The sequence below is a fragment of the Mustela nivalis genome (assembly GCF_964662115.1).
Source record: "Mustela nivalis genome assembly, chromosome: 16".
NCBI classification, from domain to species: domain Eukaryota; kingdom Metazoa; phylum Chordata; class Mammalia; order Carnivora; family Mustelidae; genus Mustela; species Mustela nivalis.
In genome coordinates, this window is record NC_139035.1 from 19506736 (window position 1) to 19528884 (window position 22149).

The 22149-nt window shown below is 43.2% G+C and overlaps 1 protein-coding gene across 3 annotated transcripts in view; it reads right to left on the minus strand.

The window, feature by feature from the left end:
* COLGALT2 (collagen beta(1-O)galactosyltransferase 2) overlaps positions 1–22149 on the minus strand; it is a 113399-nt gene that overhangs the window by 12329 nt on the left and 78921 nt on the right. For all 3 annotated transcript variants that reach the window (XM_082702934.1, XM_082702933.1, XM_082702935.1), the window contains 4 exons: positions 21008–21212; positions 15338–15457; positions 4978–5054; positions 1017–1123 (listed from right to left, as the gene is read on the minus strand). In XM_082702934.1, coding sequence (XP_082559060.1) covers positions 1017–1123; positions 4978–5054; positions 15338–15457; positions 21008–21212 — 509 coding nt within the window. The remainder of the gene's footprint in view (positions 1–1016; positions 1124–4977; positions 5055–15337; positions 15458–21007; positions 21213–22149) is intronic.

Sequence of the window (22149 nt, forward strand, 5' to 3'; positions counted from 1 at the left end):
ATTTAAATCCCACATAAACAATGAGTAATTTCTTAGTGTAAGTAAGCCCATGCAATGTTTGGGACAAATTTAACTGAGTGTCCTATATTTTATATTTTAACTGAGTGGCAACCTTACCTAAGAATCAACCTTACCTAAGAATTTGAGGCTTCTTAAATACAGATTCCCAGTCCTAGCCCTAGAGATCAGGATTCAGCAGCTGTAGGCAGGGGCCCAGGAATCTGCTTAACCCTGGAGACTCTGACATGGGTGTCCAAGCCACATTCTGAGAAACTAATTAAATTCTCCCACAGTCATAAGACACTTCACAATAGCTTCTAGCCATATTCCTTAGAGCCATTCGTGTTCCAAATTACCTAAAACATGGAACTGCAGGTTTTGCAAAAATCGACGCCTTGAAATAAAGTGTCAAATAAAAGGGCAAAGGAAAATGAGATAATAAACAACAGCCATAGCAAAACTCTTGAAGGAATTCAACCAAGTTCCCTTTGTGAATTTCCTGCCATATTCTTGGGAAACGTGATCAACCCAGGCAGGCTCTGGCAAGGTCTCACGCAACAGGACATACAGATCATTGTGCATGTTCCCGCATTTATTCTCCTCCCCATTTACTCGCCTCAGGTGCCCCAGGTTTGGCAACTTTGGTCTAAATCAGGCTCTGAATGCAACTCTAAATGCATTCCTTCCAATATATTATATGAAGCTGGAAACCACCACAACCATTGTGAAAACCCCCAGAGAAAGGGGGAAAAATCACTTCCATTGCAAGCCTTCAGCATAATGAAGACCAGAGTTCGCTGGATGATGACTGGATTGCAGGCCTACTCTACCTGGTGAAATTAATTTAAATGCTGCTCTCATTCATAACGCTTTTCCCAAAGTAGACTGCGTGTGGCGGTTAGAACAGCATGTCTTTTAATGACTCTAGATTCCTCCCGCAGAGCACTAACCCTCTGTCAGAGAGGGCACCTTCCCACTCCAACCACAACTGCAATTCAAGAAAAAACCCAACCCACTTTCCATCCACAGCCTCGACAATCTTGACCTCAATCTCTTGCTCGTACAGGGTGCGTAACATCCGGTCCCGCCTGTCCTTTCTGCGCTTGAGGTTGATCATGAAAATCTAACACAGGGAGGAAAAAGGAAAAGAAACACAGATTATTCAAGTCTTCCTTTAGGCTGTTTGAAAAGTTAAGTAAATGTAAGGACCAAAGTTAGTTAGAAGAAAGAGTGGGAAAAAAAAAAAAAAAGGAAAACCGTGGTGAAGATCTGTTTACATTTCATATCAAGTCAAATGATATTAATCCAAACAGAATGACTTTCAAAATTGAACCACCTGCAGTGACTTCACCCTCTCTTTGTTTCTCTGATGCCTGTTGGTGGACAGGTTTGCCCTGTTCTTGAGATAGGAAAGTTCACAAAGTTACTCTTGAGGAGGCCAAGCGTGAATTAAACCCCAAACAGAAGACTCAAAGGTAGGAGGCAGTCGGGCATGTGGTTAGACTTATTAGCAGCCCCAAGTTCTGACTGTTATTTACTAAGTATTTTCCTTGGCCCAGTTCCTATGCCTCAGTTTCCTCATCTGTGAAACTGGGATGATCCTGGTCCTATCTCATGGGTTCTCAATATTAGCTATTCTTAGATCTCATATCCATTGTAATAAATTTCAAGTCATTCGAAGAATGAGAAAAATCTAGTCTTAACACATTCCTTGCATTTCCAAAGGATTCAAACAGAATTATCAAGATCTTAATGTTGGGAGATTCTTTGCCAGAATTATTCAACTCCCCTAGAGACAAGGGGATTTTTTGGAAAAAAGTAAAGAGAAGGGGCTCTACTCTTAAAGGCAGCCCTTTGAGGGAACAGAGAAATGGAAAGGCGTCATCTCCACATCATACTCGTCCATGAAGTCTCCAAAAATATGCTTCCAGATTCCTTTCCCATGAGGGCTGGGTTCATCTGTAGCCTCTCATCTTAGCCCCTATGTTCCTGATGGCTGCCTGAAATACATACATATTATGAAACCACAGCAGGGAATTATGCGTAGCGAGATGGTCCTGACTATTCTCAGATTTAAGGAGCCATGGAAATACCTCAAGACTCATGAATGCTCTTATAGGTAAATATGTGTATTCCCAAGGTCTTTTTGCTACAAACAATGACAAACTCACTCTGAGCATTAAACTAGGCCTCTAATAGTAGGAGATTTCAGCTGCCGGCAAGAAATACTGATGACACGTAGTCTGTAGCATAGAAAAGGAGACCCTACAGGAATAAGTGGGATGGCACTGGCTTCATCCTGACTTAACGACCCAGATCACTTTGAGGAAGACATTGGATGCTTCATGGTCCAGTTCCCTTGTTTGTAAAAGGGAGAGTTGAACCACCTCACTTCACAAGAACAACACAGATTAAAATGCCTATGCTATGTGGTTTAGACAAAGCTTGCTTTATGTCAAGCCCAGAACAAAAAAGAAACTAGGTCTTGTAACCAGCCTGGGTACTGGGGATGAAGCTTTGGTTCACTTATTCTGAGCATAACCATCAATATGTTCTATGTTTTACTGGATCAAAAGCTACACTAAAATTTCAACCCATCCTTCTAAAATATTCTCACTTCCATCCATTTATATAGCTCTGGGCCAAGAAACTGATGGGAGAACAAGATGTTCTCTTTAAAGAAATTATCCTCTGATTTAGGGCAAAGTGAATTTGGGGCATCATGATTTCATTACTTCTCTGATGACCTAACTGAGTTGATTTCATTACTTCTCTTGATTCCTTAACTGAGTATTTATTTTTAACATAATTTCTGTGGTGACTCTACTTGCCTTGTAACTTGGGACCTCATAACTTAATGGTTGTGTTCTTTTACATTTCATGTTCTTCCTGTTTAGGATCACAGTGTGATGGGCCATGTTTCATCCCACAATTTTAAAAGATACGGAAAGGAAGGGGCATTTATTTCCTCCCGTGTGTGCATGGAGCTGCCCGAGGTCACTCCAGGAGAACAAAAACAAACCCGAACAAAAAAATGAACAGAAATACAACAAAAAGTCCCCTCAAACCAGAGCCCGCTAGTCTGGGAAGACTTTAGTAAATAATAATTCAGTCCCAGCTTTTGCCAGGACAAGCGCAGTAAAAATTGTAGCCATGAACGAGAAACACAGACGGCTTGCTCATGCTTTGTGGATAGCAAACAGAGAAAGAACCACAGAGCCAAATGCAGCCCAGACACCACCACCAAGGTCATGGAGTACTCGAAGAATGAAAAAAGCCCATGAAAATCCCCCTTCTCCACCATGTTATCTCTGTTCTTACACCCGCAGCACCTCCTAGAGTTGGCATTTTCCAAAGACTTCCAGCAGGGACCCAGTCCTTACAGCCCCGTCCAAATGAAGACCAGAGCTAGAAGATCCCAGTTTTGTCCCATTTGATTTCCCCTGGCTTGCTCCTCTGAGGAATGTGTTTATTTAATTAATTTATTTATTTTTAGAGGAATGTGTCTAAATAGAAAAATGAATCTATGTAGAGACACCTGGGTCCTTTCACTTGGAGAACGGAGGGCTGACGAGGGTTGCCGGGAAGGACAGCTCTAGTGAGACGTGGAAGCTGGTCCAGTGCGTGATGGCGACCACACCTCTCTGCAGCCCCGATTGTTTTAAAAAATTATTTGCACTTTATTCTAATTCCTCTCTCCCACATTAAAATCATCTCTTCTCATCCTACCCTCCGTGGAAACAGCATCATAGCTGCTAACTCTTTCCATTTAATATTCAGGAAATATTCTTTCCCTTTCCTGAAGCCCAGATTCACGACAATTTTATACAAGAATTACCAGTGTTCCTCCCAGCAGCTTTTAGATGGCTGTACCTGGGGACATGTGTGACCCGGCAAAGAGCGATAAACAAGGCTTTTTTTTTTTTTTTTTTTTTTTTTTTTTGACTGGAGCGGTGGTGGGAACGCACAGCACAAAGCCAGGCCTATACGATACCCAGAATCCATGGAAAAATTCTATCTCAGTTTGCGGATTCCTGAGGCACTGTCCTACCCTCTAGATCACCAAAGGCTTGAATACTGATCTGCAGCTACATGACCGAAGGGACCCACAAAGGATTCAGTGACTTGGGAGTCACACTTTGGGTACTCGCAAGTAGCTGTAGTTGTGTTACTAGGAGAGGTATCTCTTTATACTCCTGCTTCCTTCTTCATGCGATCAAAACTGTACAATAAATATGGCCCTCGGGGTGTTATGAAGTTCTTACCCACTAAAAGGAGGAATTTCACAACAAATTTCTTTTTTTCTCTTTTTCCTTTCCCTCTCAGTCCTACCTTCAACCTTTTTCCATGGAAGAACAGCACAGAGAAAACAAAACACAGACTGTGCCAGAATGGTTTCTATGCACTCAGAATAAAGTTAAGGTCTTCGAATACTTAAAACATTATCCTCTTTACCCTTGAATCTTGATAGAAAGGTTCACAAAATATAGCGGTATCTGCTCCTAGAAAATATAAAATTTGCTCTTGATTAAATAGTAACTTCTTTCCAACCCAATGACTCCTTTTTAAAAAAAGTTTTTTTGTTTGAGTATCGCTGACACACAATATTACATTAGTTTCAGGTGCATGTGATTCTCTTTTTTCATCTTATATCTTTATTTGTTTATTTTTTTTTTTTTATTTTAAGTAGGCTCCGCACCCAGCGTGAGGCTTGAACTCATGACTTCTTGAGTCCAAGAGTTGCATACTACACTGACTGACCTGGCCAGGCACCCCCAAATGCTCCTTTTTTAAGATGAGCAAGCTGAGACACGTCACAAACTGAGAGGTTTCCCCAAGACCTTGGTGCCTTTTCAGCCACCAAGCCAGTTTCGTTGGCTCTCAGATGTAGGATCTGGCTTGCCCTCCAATACAAACATGTAAGCATGCCACATACATGCACATACGTGCACATGCACACACAGACACCTTTCCTACCTCATCGAATCCCATCTTGTCTGGATATTTAGGGACAACTGAAACAAACTGTGAGGGTTCCATTGGAGGACCGTCAACTGGAAGACACAAGAAACACACAGAGGGCTTTGTTAGTGAAAGGCTCAGGGAAGAGGATTCCATCCACACACCTGGCGTCTGGGAACACAGTCTGGATGTCCGGGCTGGGGATAACTGCCTGGCAGTTCTCCGGGACTGAGTGGCTACACGAGAACCCTGATGGCCAGGGTTTCCAGAATGCTTGTTCATATGCAGGCTGCAATATTCACTCCATTTCCCTTAAGACTTATTTTCAGAGGAGATGACAGTCAGTCTAGGGTAATGGTTAAGAGTGAAGGCCCTGGAGTCAGATGGTCTGGGTCCAAACTTTGCTCTGTGAAGATCTGGAAGAGTTAAGTGACCTCTCCAAGCTTGTCTCCTCATGTGTAAAATCAGGATGATAAAAGTATATCTCTCGTATGGGCTATGGTAAGCGCTGTGAAGTGTGTAAACCTGGCGATTCATAGACCTGTACCCTTGGGGCTATTAATATATTATATTTTAATACAATTTTTTTTTAAAAAGTGTATCTCTTAGGGTGTTGTGAAATTTAAGTGAGACCTGCACACAAAGCACTCACCACAGTAAAATGGACACTGGAAAAACTCAGTAACTTTTCAGCTGTTACTTAATGTGGCTCATAATGAAAGACCTCAAAAGTAGGCCAGACTTCTTCTAAATAATGCTTTCTCTGTATATTTTCAAGGGCACTAGTCTAGGACCATTTTTATCCCATTCAGGCAGGTTTAGCTACAGGTATGCAAACGGTCCTTTATTTTAACAGAAACTTGCCTTTGAGGGCCAGCCCACATCCCAAAACTTGGTACAGGGCTAACAGGTAAATTTCCAGGTAGGGGGACACTGCATCTTAAGTAATACAAGATTCTCTTATTTCATACTCCAAAAAAAAGTTTTCTTTACAAACTATACATTTGAAAGTTCGGAGGCCATGTTGAGTGGGGAGTCTGGAAAGGTTTTGAGGATTTGGGGAATTGCAAATCCAAAGTACTCCTTTGGTTTTCCTTAAAGGGGTAATACAAAGAACACCCGGTGAGAGCTGGTCACTTGGGTGGCTTGAGGAACTGCGGGTGGCGGCCATCACTACTGCTCAGTAGTCGCCATCTCCTCCACTCCAGGCAGATGAGAAGAATCACTTCCTCACACTTGAAGTTGGTCATGGGCCCATGAATCTCTACTTCTCAGCTCTCCAAGCCCTCCTTCCACCCTGCCCCAGCCCACCACAACGGTCACAGTAGCAGATGTTTATAAAGGAGAAGCCACACACATTGGAAGCAGCCTAGAATCATGTGCCAGCATCTGGAGGACAGGTGCCCAGAAGGACGCGAGGACCACTGTGGACTTTGTGTTGCAAGAAATAGGCCATTGCTGTAGGAAGCCAATGGGATTTTTGTCACTATTTGATACCCCAGCATAACTTCTTCATCCTTCTGACTGAGATACTGTCCAAAGAGTATTATTTGTTTAATGTATCCTTCCCTGGGGTATTAAAGAGAAACCACGACGTCCAGTTTCACTTATGATCGAATGATGTGAAGTTCTAGAAGGTAGTGAGACGGGTTTCCTCAGTCCAACACAAGAACTGGTCTTATTCCTTCAAGCTTGACCCCTATGGTGACATTTTTGTGAATACACAGTGCTTGTGTTTCTGTTTCCATTAGAAGCTCAGAATATTTTGTTCCTTTCTGCTCCACCCCACTCCTCATTAATTTTTTTAAAATCAACAAATATTGTTGGAGGAGCCACCATGTACAGAGTTAGGCTTTTGAGAGAAAAGAACTTAGCATACAAACTCCTTCTTGTTCATAATGTTGTTGGAGGGGCTGCCTGGCTCTTCCTCCTTGTGTCTTGCAGTTGGGAGGGGGTTACATTTTGAGTTCCCCTTTTCACGCTGTTGGTCTCTGTTTGGCACTCACATGGCCTGCGTGGCTTTAACAATTCATCCAAAGAGACTGCTTTTAGCCACTTTGCTTCCATCAAACATGGGCAGTCATTGCAATCACAGGACAAGTGTCCCCCACAAGTCACAAGTGGTTGGCTTCTGAAAGCTACCATTGAGCAAAAATATGAGAAATATGTCTGGGTTTTGTCCCCAAAGACTGAGCAAAGCCACGGGGAAAGACAGGGAACGATAAAGTTAGAACTAAGAAATTAACTGTGCAAGAAGAAGGGATGTGTCTTTGCCTCATCAGAGTTGAAGGTTAGGTATATCCCAGCTTTGGTTTGGGGTCATTTCTGACTCCATCATTCATAATTTGAATCCCTCTCTAGACATAGCCCCTCACTGTGCCATACCAACTGAGACAATATGCTTCATTGGCTCCTGGATAGTTTCAAGACCTAAGAATAATAATCACAGTCATTATGATAGAGATCTTATTAACTACTGAACTCTGGGCTACACTCTTGACGTATATAGTCACAGTTATTTAATTTTCACAAGTCCCTATTTTTACAGATAAGGAAATAAAGGCTTCAACAACTTGCCCAAGGTCACTGATAGAGCTGGTATTTGAACCTAAGTCTGCCTCCTAAACCCTTTACCCCCACTCGGCTTGCCCCCGAAGCTGGTCCTTCGTAGTCACTGGCATCAAGCTGTGTTGGCAAGTGGGCTGAATTCACAGTTCAGTTAGCCAAGTCTTTCTCCTGGGTGACCATTTTTTCTGTAGTCTACACTGGACACACACCATCCAGCAGCATACAATGCTCCAGCCCAGTCATGCCCTCCCATCAAAATATTTGAGAGATCATGTTTGTACCAAATCCTAACTAAATCATAATCATTTAATCATAAACCTAAAGTTGTCCTGAACTTCTTTGACTGCTGTAGTCACCACCCTAGCTCAGATTCTCATTCACCATGATTGGGCTATTTTTTAAATTTAATTAATTAATTTACTTCTTTTAGAGAGGCAGAGAGTATGAGCTGCTGGGGATGGACAGAGGGAGAGGGAGAGAGAATCTTAAGTAGGCTCTGCATTGAGCATGGAACCCAACGCTAGGCTGGATCTCACGACCTTGAGATCATGACCTGAGCCAAAATCAAGAGTCAGACACTTAACCAACTGAGCCACCCAAGCGTCCCCATTCTTGGGCTATTTTAATATTTTCAAACTCTCATGCACTTAGTCTTGCCTCGTCTTAACTCATTATGCACACTATTGTCAAAATAGTCTTCTTCAAGCACGATGCTGTTCTCAACAAAAACGGTCACACTCAACACTTGCAATTTGTTAAATGCTTTCATATTCATGACATCATTTATCCTCATTTATCTTTTGGTTGTTTTTATAGATGAAGAAATCGAGACCCACCCAGATGGGGACTTGCCCAAGGTCAAATAGGGAGTAAATGGTGCCTAGATCCAATAGTGAGTAATTGGTAAGATCACTGGACCGCTCCAACTTCATGTCCAATAATCTTAATAATCTTTACATGACATTCTGTGGCTTCAGAATGTTGTTACTGAGAAGGGGCACCTGAGATCTCTCATCAGCTCATGCTCTGAATCGCAAGACCAATCCCCACATGCCTCATATAACCCTTTGACTTCTTTCACCTTTATAAGAAGTAGCCTCCAATTTTCTGAGCAGGAAGCACATTCCCAAATTTTCTATATGGCTCCTAACATACAAAGTGAGTGAGTCTGGGTAGAGCAATGGACAGAGTGCTTCTGCAAGCCTTAGCGGGTGCTACACCCCAGCTCCCAGCCCACCCCAGCTCCTCACTCTGCTCTCTGAAACTCCAGTCTGTAGTTCATCAACTCTTTGACGTTTCAGTCCCTTACTTTCTCTGGATGTCTCTTCACCTTTTTATTTTAACTAAAACTTGGTTTCCTTTGGAGGACACTGCTTCCCTTTCACCCATCAGGGTAGAAGCTGATTTTTCTTATCGCCCCCAATTCCCCTCCCAAATTGTTTCCCTTTCATCCCTCAAAACTCCCAGTTTCTTGAAGTGTTTATTAGCCCCCTCTGCCCCCTGGTCATGCCTCTTCAGCCACTGATGATGACAGCCTTTGGCTCACAGTCTTGCTGTCCTTACCATCATTATTTTTTTTTAAGATTTTATTTATTTATTTGACAGACAGAGATCACAAGTAGGCAGAGAGGCAGGCAGAGAGAGAGAAGGAAGCAGGCTTTCCGCGGAGCAGAGAGCCCGATGTGGGGCTCAATCCCAGGACCCTGGGATCATGACCTGAGCTGAAGGCAGAGGCTTTAATCCACTGAGCCACCCAGGCGCCCCCTGTCCCTACCATCATTCTTAAAAAACTTCAGCATCCGTGTGGTGATCCACCGGACGACTGGAATTCTAGTTCCTGCCCCAACCATCATTCTCTCAGTGACCCACTACCGTGTCCCCATCACCTCTTCATGTCCTCAGGTCCATTGGTATCCAACCTAGATTTCTTGGGCTGGCACTCTAACCCTCAGCTCCTTTAGAAAGACTCTTGATTTGCTTCCCTGGATCTTGCTTGGTAAAATCCCAGGCCTGCTGCAACTTGATTATCCACTGACTCAATCCCAAGAACACTGCAAGAAAAATTCACACAGTTGTGTTGACTGAATCACTTTAAAATTACAACCACAGATGTCACACTGGCACTCGATGCTGCCAAATGATGCAACTATGCTTCCATAGTAAATTCACTTTCCCACTCTCCGAGCGATCTGTTTTATGCCTTGTCTTCTCTCCCAACACCTCCAGCATCTCTCTCGAGCTGATGAACTATATACCTCATAAAGAAAGTACTCAAAGTAGACCTACCTCTTCCTTCCACCTCAAGCCCACAAACCCAGCTGCATCTGGACCTACACATTCTGCCTTCCCATCTGCTAGTGTGCAAGAAGCATCTCTGTTCCCACCTTGGACAATGTCTCCAATTCCATCCTAGATTACAACGCCTCTTGTTTTCTCAAGGACTTTAGCCTTACAACTGCCTTCTTCTCTTCTACATCACCCAGTTCTCCTTATATATTGTATCCTTCTTGTTCATATATGAATATGCTAGAAATCTATCTTAAAAAGAACACAACAAAAACAACCTCTCCTTTAATCTCTCATTCCCTTTCAGCCACCATCCTATTTCTCTGTCCCCATCTCAACAAGATTCCACTTTCTCATCTCCCCATTATCCTCCCTTTGACCTACTCCAGTGGGTCTGTGTCCCCATCATTGCACTGTAGTGGCTTTTATCAAGGTCATCACAGATCTTTATCTTGACAGAACCAATGTTAAAATTCCCTATCCTCATTCTATTGGCCTTCTCGGCTGCATCTGGCTCCTTCCTGAGACATTTCTCAATCGTTCCTTCCAGCTTTTTGGCTGTTAGTCTCCCCCAGGGATCTGTCCTATTCCCTCCCCTCTTCCCTTTCTATGATCTTTTACTAAACAAGTTCGCACTGTTCCATGACTTCAAATGTCCTTTTAATGCTAATGACTTTCAAATGTCTGTCTTGAGCTGAAGTATCTTCCCTGAACTCCTCAATCATATCCAGGTATCTCCTAACTTTTTCACTGAGATGTTTTAAAAATATCATAAGTTTACATGACCAAAACTTCCCTCCCCACATCTTTTCCCATTTCAGTAAAGGGTATGCCAGGACAAAATCCTGGTGTCATCTGGATTCCTTCCTTTCCTTTGTTGGCTGCATCCAGGTCTCTGTAAGTCCTGTTGGCTCCACAACAAAATATATCGTAACTCCTCCTGCTTCTCATCATCTCCCTGCCACAGCTTGCACCCCAACCACCATTTTCTCTCACCAAGAGAGAGGTACAGCTCCTCCTATACTTAAATGTCCACACCACCAACTGAGTGATTTTTCTACATGCACATATCACATTATGCCACTCTCTCTGCCCCAGCCCAACACATTATCCCATTACTTTTAAAATAAAATCTAAATTCCTAGCTGTGGTCCCAAGGCTCTGTCTGATCCAGACACTTCTTCCATCATGACCTCATCTCCTTCTACTCAACTCCTCTGTACTCTGACCACACTGGCCTATTGTTCTTGGAGCATCACAAGCTCTCCTAATAGCCTTTATAGGTTTTTTTTTTTTTTTTTGGAGCTTTTTGTTGTTGTTTAGTTTTGTTTTGTTTTAAGTAGGCTCCATGGCCAGTGTCAAGCCCAATGCAGGTCTTGAACTCATGACCCTGAAATCAAGATCTGAGCTGAGATCAAGGGTCAGATGCTTAACTGACTGAGCCACCCAGGTACCCCTGTAGTTCTTTCTGCTTGGAACACTCTTTCCCCAAATATTCATGTGGCTGCTCCCCTGATAGATTGTCTATGTCTCTGTGTTGGAATACAAAGTCATTGATGGTGAAGTTTCTGCTGATTTTGCGAACTGCTATATCTCCAGCATCTTGAACAATGCATGGAATATAGTTAAGTGTTTAATCAGTACTTACAGCGCCACTCTCTCTTCTAAAATATTCCCTGTCTCCTACTGCTTTCAGAATGAACATTCTGCCTTAGGTGGCTAATTCAAGGGCCACAACAGTTAAGTCACCCCAACCCTCAAATTTTATTTACTTCTACTGTTCAAAGCCAGCCCTCTTCGAGGGTGAATATGCTTTTTTGGATGGTATCTTTGCTCGGTCTGTTTCCTCTGCCTATAGTGCCTCACTGCACCACTTCTTCTGTTTAAACTTCTAGCAAAGCCCAGTCTGAGAAACACCAGGGCTTAGTGGACTCTTAGAACACACCTGCCCACAGCAATTTCTCCCTATTCCAAATTCCAACTACTCTTATATGTGCTTACAAAGCACTATACTGCACTATTGGGATCTTTTAGTGGTTGTCCCATGTCTTCAGTTAAATATCTACACCCAAAACAGAGAATGGTTGTAAAATGTTTTGAATCCCCAGTATCTTCATAGAGTGACTCATAGATCGTAGGAAGGCATTCAATGTTTGTACATAAATATAATTCTTGTTCTAATGCTGAAATTGGTATAGTCTATTAGCAGCCATTTCTTTAATGCCCTTTGGGTTCCAGGTGCTGTGCAAAATGCTTTTAACATCTGGATCATCTTTCCTGAGGACACTTGACAGATATGATTTCATCATTAATCTTTTTCTTAATCCTACAGTGCCCTCTAGTCTATATTTCTGCACTATTACCCTCAAAGTTTTGTTTTTCTGATCATTTTTCTTACTCCAATTATGTTCTACTTTTTAAAATTCAGAATCTGAAATGTTAATAAAATTGTAACTGAAGAAGGTAAATATAAGAATTAAATAAAATGCCGTATATAAAGTGCCTGGTACTAGAGTTGGTGTGGTTTGGGAGGTCAATAATGAGAGCTATAAACTACAGATTCTTCTCAGATGAATTCTACTTACATAGCATGGTGTTGTGCATATTTGTAATTTATAATAATTAAAAACTTTATTGACAATGTGTGTGCTTCTACATATGGGTTAGCTTCTGTGCTCTCAGTTCAATGGGGAAAAACAAGAGAAGGCAAGGATCTCACTGGTCCTCTCTGAGCTGACATCTACTTGGAGTCAAGTCTGATGGCCATGAAACAGGGGTGATAAGGGGCTGCCCATGACCAAGGTCAAACTGATCCCTAATAACCACGTTTCAATGTTTTATGGAGTTGATGTCCATTATTTTATTTGCCTCTCCCAACCCTGCAAAGTAAGTGCTATTATCTTCACTCTACGGATAAAATAACCAAAGCTCCGGGAGGTGAATTCTCCCTTCCTCAGAGACAGAGCTTGGTTTGAAATTCACTATTTTGGAATGGAGTTCAGTGCTCTTTGCAATACAGTTTTCATGCATTTTCTGTTCGTTCTTTCAGTGGTTTGGTCATCCATTCAGCAACAAGTAGTTTAATACCAACCGTATATCATGCACTGGGCTAGGTGATTGGGATAAAAGGCAGTAAGATACTGCCCTTGTCTAGAACATAGACAACAGGCAGAAACAGTATGTATTAAAGAAATTCACACAAAAAAATGCTAAAGACTGGTTCAAGAAATACCGTCCCAATGAAGCAGCTCCCTATTCAATTCTCATCCCCCCACCACAAAGGCTGGATTTTTGTTGTTGTTGTTGTTCATTATCCCTATTATTCTCTATATAGTTGAGAATAGTAGTCTTTCCTGTTGCTTTTTTCAAACCCAGGGACACGGGGATGAGGAGAGACTGGATGGCTTACAAGCTACAGTGCACACCAGCACGCAAAGGTTGTGATGGCAGGGGCTCTGCCCTCCTCATTCCGAGTGTCGGCTATGGACGCACTTTGCTCAGCACCACTGATGTGCTCCAGGTACACTGAGCTGACCGATGTTTTGCAAACAGAAGCTTACGTAAATAGAGTAAAAGAGCCTGTTATTTAAAGGACTCTTATGAATCTTTTAAATTATTATTGTCTTTATTACCTTCAGGTCCCAACCATGTTTCTTTAAAAAAACAAAAAACAACAACAAAAAAACAGTGTTTCTTCTCTATTTTCTTGCTTCTTAGTTACTTCTCAAACACTCTGAATTCTCATTCAGCCTTTTCAAAATCATCCTCATTATGGGCATTAGCTGAAAAAAATCCACTGGACTTCTCGGTATTTCTCTTACTTGAACTTCCTTCCACATATCACACTCCTATTTTATTGAAATTCTGGGATGTCGCATAATCTTGTGGATGAATCTCAACTCAATGTCTTTAGGCTTGGTAGATTCACCTCTCCATTTCCTCACTGGACATTTCAACCTAAACTCATTCATTCTTTTACTCATTCAATTATTCAACAAATATTTACTGGGTGCCTACTAGGTGATAGGCAAAGGACTATACCTTGAGCCAAATATGATCAACAAGGCATTTACTGTCTGAAGGTGGGAAGCAGGAAATAAATATTCATAAACAACTCAGTGGGTCTAAAAATGAACTCATGGTTTTTCTCCTTTATTCTATAAGCTCTATACCATTTAAAACTCCGACAGTGATCCCAAAGCATTCAAGTCAGAACTTAGAAACTTTTCTCTGCTTCCCTTTTGCTCAGCCATAGACTGTGGCTGAGTCCCTTCAAGCCTATATCACAAGGTTCTCTTAATCTCTTCCTTTCTCTCCATTCCCCCTGGTCCTACCCTAGCTCGGATCCTTACCTTCTATCGCCTACTTTACCGTGTAATGTCCAAAATGATCTCTTCGCCCCTGGCCTGAGACCAGCCATCCCCACCCCACCCTACTCCAGCCATACTTCTCTTACCATGAGAGAGACCTTTCTAAGTTCAGATTTCAATCAGACATTCTCTGCTAAAAAATGTCTTCAAGAGTTCCCCTCCTTTCAGGAAAAGTCCAAACACCTTCTTATACATTAGAGGTCCTTCTGGCTGGGTTCCTACCCACTGTCCAGCCTCACTTCCTGCTGTGCCTCCCAACCATCCCCACTGCCCCCCCCACCACATCCTACACTCCCATGATGAATAATGGAATTTCTCAGATGTTACGTGAAAAAGATTCCCGTCCTCTGGGAATCCATTTCCAAAATCCTCCCCTAGGCAGAGTTTATCCATTACCTTCTGCTTTAGCCACACTGCACATTCCACATCCTAATTAGTACAGCAACCGGTAATTGAGCATTTACCAATTCTGACATCATGCTAGACCCAGAAGTGATAAAGGACATGAGCTTTGCAGGTAGCAAGATTGTTTCAAGTCCCAATTCATTGTTTGTTGAGCAAAGTGATCTAGGGCAAGTTGCTGACCCTCTCTGTACCTCCATTTTGTCATCTGTGAAATGGGGATAATGAAAACCCTTTCACTGAGTGTTGTAAAAATTAACGAGACTACAGACAAAAAAGGCTTGCCTAGTATCTGTTATACAATAAGCTATTATTAAGTTGAAGTCATAATTATTGCTATTGGACTTTTTATATATATCATGGAAAATTTGCTCCCAAGCCCTAAGGCTTTATCTCCATTTCACAACTAAGGAGGTTAGGTTGCTTTTCCAAAGCCATACAATTAGAAAGCAGTAAAAGTTTAGAGTTCGGATCCACATGACAAAACACCATTCTGGCTCTTATGACCTTGTGCGAGATGTATTTCCTGTACGCCCAGCTTCACCACCTGGATCGGAAGCTTGCTGAGGGCAGACCTTGTCCTATTCATATGTCATATTGGAGAATTTTAAGAATGAATGAACAAGTGAATGTTTCAGCCAAGGCAGACTGATGGCTGTGAGATCTCAGTCCTGGGCGAGGGAAGAAGGGCTGGTATGGTTACGGTGGCAAGGGAACGAGAGTTATCCCCCAGGCTCTGGGTCACTCACTCATCGCCTCTATCTGCACGTGGATGAGGTTCTCGATGTCCTCCTGCAAGGTCTGATGGGGCTTCAGGGGGATGGGCAGGTAGCCGTAGTGCTCTCGGTTGCAGACGTACATCTGGATGCCTGAGGACCCAAGACAGCAAAAAAGCAACCAATGAGAAAACACAGTTCTTAGTTCTCTAGAGACAACTAAGGGGAAACACACACACACACACACACAGACCCCAAAATCCTTAGACTGTGGCTGGAGCTAAGTTTGGCACTGAAACTGAACAGTAGTTGTTTCAGACACTGTCTGTAGACCTCAAAAATGCTCTTTATTAAGAAAATTTAACACAGCATTGGGGACTAATAAAAACCATGGGCCATTCTTCAGCTCAGAGGAAATTGATTTTTTTCTCTCCAAAGAAAAAGCGTACCCGTGATCTGAAAAGGACCACGAAAGGCATGAAGGGATCAGAGGAGGCAAGGAATTCCCAGCCCAGAGAACAGACCGGAACACTGCAGTCCGCCGACAGGAAATAACAAGAAAATGAGGAATGAAATCCACATTTGATATGAAAGCCAACAGGAAGATCCTGCGAGGCTGACAGATTATTAAAGCTAAATCTAGGCATATGGAGAACAAAAAACAAAGGAAATTTAGAATTCTCCATGGCGTCTCCATGGTTTTATTTCTTCTCTTAGCAGGCATGGATTGGGAGTCAACCCAGAGATCTGAAACTTGTGTAACAGATTCATAAAGGGGCAAAAGTCTGCATTTCAAGTCCTGGTAAGGATCTGCAGTGTAGGAATACCAGAAATAATCACCAGCCCCCTTGTATTCAACACTGGGTCTCCAGGCCCCATATGGTTAACTCCAAGAGCTGCCAGCACCTCTGTTTAACCAGGCAGCTGGGAATATAGGAATCAGGATGGTCTCAGAGAGATCCAACAATTGACAGTCCTGCCTAATGAAAAGATTGCTTAATTCAAAGGATGAGTCTGCCAAGCTCTGGTCCATGGGTCCAAGCTTCTGATTGGTTAATTGCTGTAATCATCTTTGCTTTCCAGACACAGAATTACCTGCATAGTGACTTCTCTATGTTGTGCAGATGAAATTTCCTCCAGTCAGTTCTCTCACCTGCCAAATCAGGTGAAGCCGTCTCATGGCATTAACAGAGAAGAACGGGGGAAAGAAAAGGGCCTTTATCCTCCTCTTTACTGAATCTGGCTCAAATCAGGGCTGCTCCAAGATGCACCGTTGCTTCTCTTGCTTCTCCAAGTGAACTCACTAACTCTGCTGTTTGTCCACGCAAACGCTTCTGAGGAGCTTCAAACCCAATTGTAGCCTCTTGCAAAGTGATGATGACATCAGGAAATGGAAGGAAAGTGATTTTATGTTTCGGTTCCCTCTCGATCCTAATTAGGTAAATCATTTTACCATTCACCTTTCCAAAGCTTCAGTAAAAAGGGAAAGGAGACCTAGAGAAGCTGTCCATCAAATGTGGAGGGACAAGAAAGGTATTTTCACACAGGCAAGGTTATACGTATTTATTTACTCTCGCACTTTCTCGAAAAGCGACTAGATGGTGCGGGAGAAAGAGAAGGGGGGAGGAGTAAAGGGAAGGAAAAGAGGAGGGGGTGGATCACGGGAAACAAGGAAGACTTGAGACATAACTGACAGGGGCGTCCCTGTGGGGGGGAGGGGAAGGGGGTCTGGGGTTGGGGCCAGGAGTTGTGGTACCACTCATATGCGAGCACATCGGAAGGCTCCAGGAGAGACATCTTCACAAACATGCAAAAAGAACATCTGCAAAATCGGACCATTCTAAGAGAGAGGGTTGAGGTTTTAGACAATTAGAGCTTAGTTTTAGATTGTATAAGGAATAATAAAACTAAGCAAAAACCCAAAAGGCCATTTTTAATTTAAACACAGAAGGAAAATTAACATAATCTGTAAGTGACTCAGCTTGGAATTAGGTTTGCATCACTCTATTATTTTTCTTTTTTAATTAAAAATATTTTTAATTCAAATTCAATTAGCCAACATATAGTACATCATTAGTTGTTGATGCAGAGTTCAATGATTCATTAGTTGCTTATGACACCCAGTGTTCATTACATAACTCTAACAACAAAAACACTGGCCACGATCTATCTTAAATCACCATATAATTCTATCAAGAGGGCAGGGGAGAATGTGTTTGCACTGAGGGGGCACAGGGAGGATAGAGAGCTAACTCCTCACCTTCCATAGTGGACAGTAAATCCATAATGCCTCAAGCAAAATCAGAGAATCGAGAAGTAGCAACATGAGCACATTATTTAGAAACACGGATATAATACTACACATCTACCACCATCTATTAGAGTTAGGTGTCTGTCTCCTAAAAGAGGGGAATGTTGGTACAGGGGGGTAATGTGTAGGGGACTTCTAATTTTATAATAAATCTCGGAACACTTATTGAACTCTTTCAACTACATACATGGGTAACTTGATAAAACCATAAACATTTTAAAAGGAAATGTGTTGATCATTAGTTAAAGTCTATGAAGGAATCTGGTACTCTCAGTGAAAGCTACTGCTGGAGAAAATTTTCTGTCCCTTCGGAAAAGAATGATAAATGAAACTATACCTCAAAGCTCTGTACTTGTCTTGTGAAAATATCACACATTTTCTTGTGCTCACATAGTACCTTAACACAACAAATTGACATGCTTATTTTTAATTGATTTGATGACAAATCAGATTTGGAAGGGCTATGACTTGTCTGAGGTCACACATAAGTCATTAGCATGAAACCTTGGTCCCTAAAGAGCCAAAGCCAAGTAAGGAGAGCTTATCTGCCCGGGGTTCCGAAGCCAAGTCTCAGAACCAGAACTAACTCTTGAGTTGCCATTCTCACACTTGGGAGGCACTTTGATTACTACCACTGCCATGTAGGAGGCAAATCTGCCTGCCCATCACCCACATCTCTTGCTTTTTTTGACTCAACAGCAGACATTCAGAAGATGACTGACTGGCTGGCGCCAGAGATGGCTCCTGTGGCCACGATACAAAGCCCACATCCCTGGCCACAATGGGAAGTGAACTCCTGACTTTGGCTTCCTTATAGCCACAGAGACTTGTCTATGACCCCTGTGCTCCCCTCCGGGGCCAGATGAGCGGGAACTCCCCAGCGCAGCAGCACACTGGGTTGCCCCTCCCACTCATCCACCGCATGTGGCCATGACTGGAGTTAGAGGTGAGAGGTTAAGGATCAAGGTCTGCGGCTAGACAGTCCTGCTGGGTACCTGCAGGCTGTTGATTGCTTTTCGAACATTTAACAAATGAAGCTTTAATGGTGAAACACAGCTCAGAAGCTTCACAGAGTGAGAGTAAGAGAATGAATACCATCTTTCATCAGGGGAGAAGGGGAGTGCTTTTTGCTCTGAATCTCCCAAGCTCCCGTGGGCCGTACAGGGCTCCTGGGCTCATTCTTGTCTCTCCTGGAAATACTTCGAGAGAAGTTCAAGTGCCACCTTGGAGCTTGACTGTCAGGAAAGCTATTTCATTTCCCCCAAATGACAGTAATTCTTTCCTGCTTGACCCCTGACGCATTCACGGTTTATGCCACCGGTGTGACCCTCAGCTTGTTCTGCCTCAATCCTAATAATTGAGTGCTTGGGTCACAATAAGACCCTATGCACTATCAATGTTTCCACATGTGAAGACCTTATCTTCCCCCGTAACACAGAGCCTAACCCGATGCCAGGCATGAAGGCAAGGCCTAGGGTATTGATTCCCTCTCCTTTCTCTTCTACCTCTTCTCTCCCCTGTTGAATCACTAGATAGCTTTGGGCCTCTCCACCTGTTTCCAATGTCCTGGGAAGGCCTATGGGATTCTGACCCACAAAAAAAAAAAAAAAGGACGTTTGAGTGAACAGGCCAAGCAAAGGACAGAAAGGACAGAGCTGAAAAATTCCTGCTGAGCCCTTGTCACTCTCCAGTCCCAAATCCAGTTCTTGATTTAAAAAAAAAAAAATCCTAATAATTGAGTGCTTGGGTCACAATAAGACCCTATGCACTATCAAAGAGGGCTCCGTTAGGCAAAGGCCATTACGTGACTGTGAACCGTTCACTTTCTTGGAACATCCTTACTGCAGGCTTGGAAGCAAAGGGACTGGCCAACCCAAGGGAATGAGACGGTCCCAAGTCTGCTTCCCATCCTGGAGAAGTCAGAGCAAATCACCGATGGGAGTTTTAAAAAGGCAGTTTCCATTAACTTTGACCCAAGAACCTTCATAAAAACTCCTAATCCAGATGAGAATCCTGCTTTGGCCTTGACCCAGGGTTCAAGAATGCCGACACCTGGCCCAAGAGTCTAAATGGCTGTAGCAGCCAAGAGAAAATAATCAGCTTTCCCCATTTCCACAAAACATTCTCATTCCTACCAAGTCTACAACTGATGAGTGGGATACGGATGGCTTTAAAGATGGCCCGATGCGTGCACTATAGGTTGAGCTGGTATTAATATTCTTACCTGCCGGCAACCTGCCTCAGTTTCCTGGGGTCCTGATCCCAACCCCCCCTCCCCCCAGCTTACATGGCCACATGAGTTTATGCACCACCTGTCTGGTTTCTGAGCTCACTTTTGTTGGTGGTGAAGTGGCACTTTTCTGGCTCATGGATAGTGGGACCCGACTTCTCTCAGGAAGGTCTTATCTTGAGAATACAGCCTTGCTTGAGGAATGTCGTGTGTCTTCCTGCTGAGTTGCCATAGTGAATGAAAGCCTCCCTGGTGGCATGTGCAGGGTGACACAAGAGAAATGACTTACCCTTCTACTGACTTGTCATCCTCAAAAAGCCTACCAACCCCACTGGTAACATTTCCCAGTGGTTCGTGAAAGACTCTGGCTCTGCCTTTCCTTCCATGGGGACTGTGGCAGAAACTGCTGGTCACCTCCACAGATCTGTCCCCTCCTCCTTTAGAGTAAAAGAACTGGGGGTCTAGACTGCACAGAATCAAAAGCACATTCTGAGCCCTGCTTCCAGTTATGTGTTGACCTGTGACTAAGTTCTGGCTAAGGGGACCTGCATGGAAGTGACGCGTTCAAGTGCTTGAATGAGAGTGCCCTTCCCTCTCCAACTTACACTCACTAGCTAGAACGCATCCATAGCGATGAGCTGTCTGGGGTCTTCCAGTTAGGGGCGATATTCCTGGAGGATGGAGAAGCAACAGAGAAGGAGCCAGGGGCTCTGAAAACTTTGGGAGAACAGAGCCACTCTGCCAGTTCAGACTTGTTAAAGAAGAGATGAACTTCTATTTTTAAAGTCTGGAGTCTTTGCCAGTGTTGTTTTTGGGCTTCTGTCACAGTTTCCTAAATAATTAAAAATTCCTGTAGGGAACAAAATGATGTAGCAGTATCACAGAGAAGAAATCACCTGCTCGTGGTGGCCGCCACCAGCACTGTCTCCCCAGCACTCAAAAAAAGAGAGAGTGGATATCTGAGGAGGGGCCAGCCCTGGCTCTTGGTCATTGGTGCTTGCAGGGACAGAAACAGATGGTCCTGAATTGCAAGTAAGTGTCTCTAATACTACCTGAAAGGAAAGGTTAATATAGGCCCGTTTTATATGAAGATGCACACAATAAAGGAGCTGGGTATTCGCAGTGTTTCCATGGTGACAGAACAACTGAACACAACCAGTACCTGCTTGCCGGCTGGAGAAGGCAAAGACAATGATGTCATCAAAGGTCCAGGTATAGTCCTGGTGCGGGGGATAGAACACCAGCTTGTCAGAGGCTTCCTTTCTGAGGTCAATCAGGAAGGTGGAGTGAACCATGGGGACAGGAAAGCAGCCCATCCTCTTCCATTCTCTGATCTGAAGGTAGTCTGGGGTGCGTTTATAGAAGCCCTGGAAAAGAGAAATAGGTGGGCTTTGTTCTCTGAGCTGAGACCTTCATCTTTCCCAGTCTTCCACTAGGCTCCTTCCTTCCAAGCCACCACCAGAGCTAAGGAGATATCCCCAAGTAGAGTCATTTCTCTCTTCTCATCTGGGCCTAAGAATTTCCAACAGAGCTCAAGCAATGCTATTTGCAAAGAAAATAACACTTCAAGGTTCTTGTTATCAGAAATATTTTTGGTTTCAGCTTATCTCTGGATTTAATGACTTCATCAAAGTATATTTTATGTGGATGTATGATTGAATGTGAAGGGTAGGTATTAAGAGGTGGTGGGGCAGAGCAGTTAAAAGCACAGGTTCTGGTGTTTGGCTGCCCGAGTTCAAACTCTATCTCAGCAGCTTATGGTCTGGAGGTACGGGTCAGGTGACTCAACTTTGCTCTGCCTATTCCCTCATCTGTAAACCAGGAACAATGGTCTACTCCATGGGCTTGCCTGTAAAAATTCGGTAAGGTAAAATCTGAAAATAGCTAAGAATAGTGCCTAGCACCCAGAAAGCATCAAAAAAATATTGGCTAATACTAAAATCACTACGTTACGTGGCTAATATTTTTAATGAAATATGCAGTACTTAAACATAGAAACAGGGTCCTTCTGTGCAGTTACTTACTCAATATTCTGGTGAAGCTGTCCCTGCTCCACACTCTTTTTGGGGATTCGCCTTTAGAAAGTTCTTTCTGGATGAGCACACGGGACAATGAACCTCCTCACTCTGTGGTTTTGAATACACTGGCTTGGAAAAACCCAGCTTGGTTTCCCCCCAAATTTAACTGCTTATTCAAGAAACATCTACTGGGCGCTTGCTGGATCCCGGGCACTGTGTTTAGATGATGGAGACTTAGCAGTGAACAGGCATGCCCAGTCTCAGCCCTCATGAAATACGGCATCCA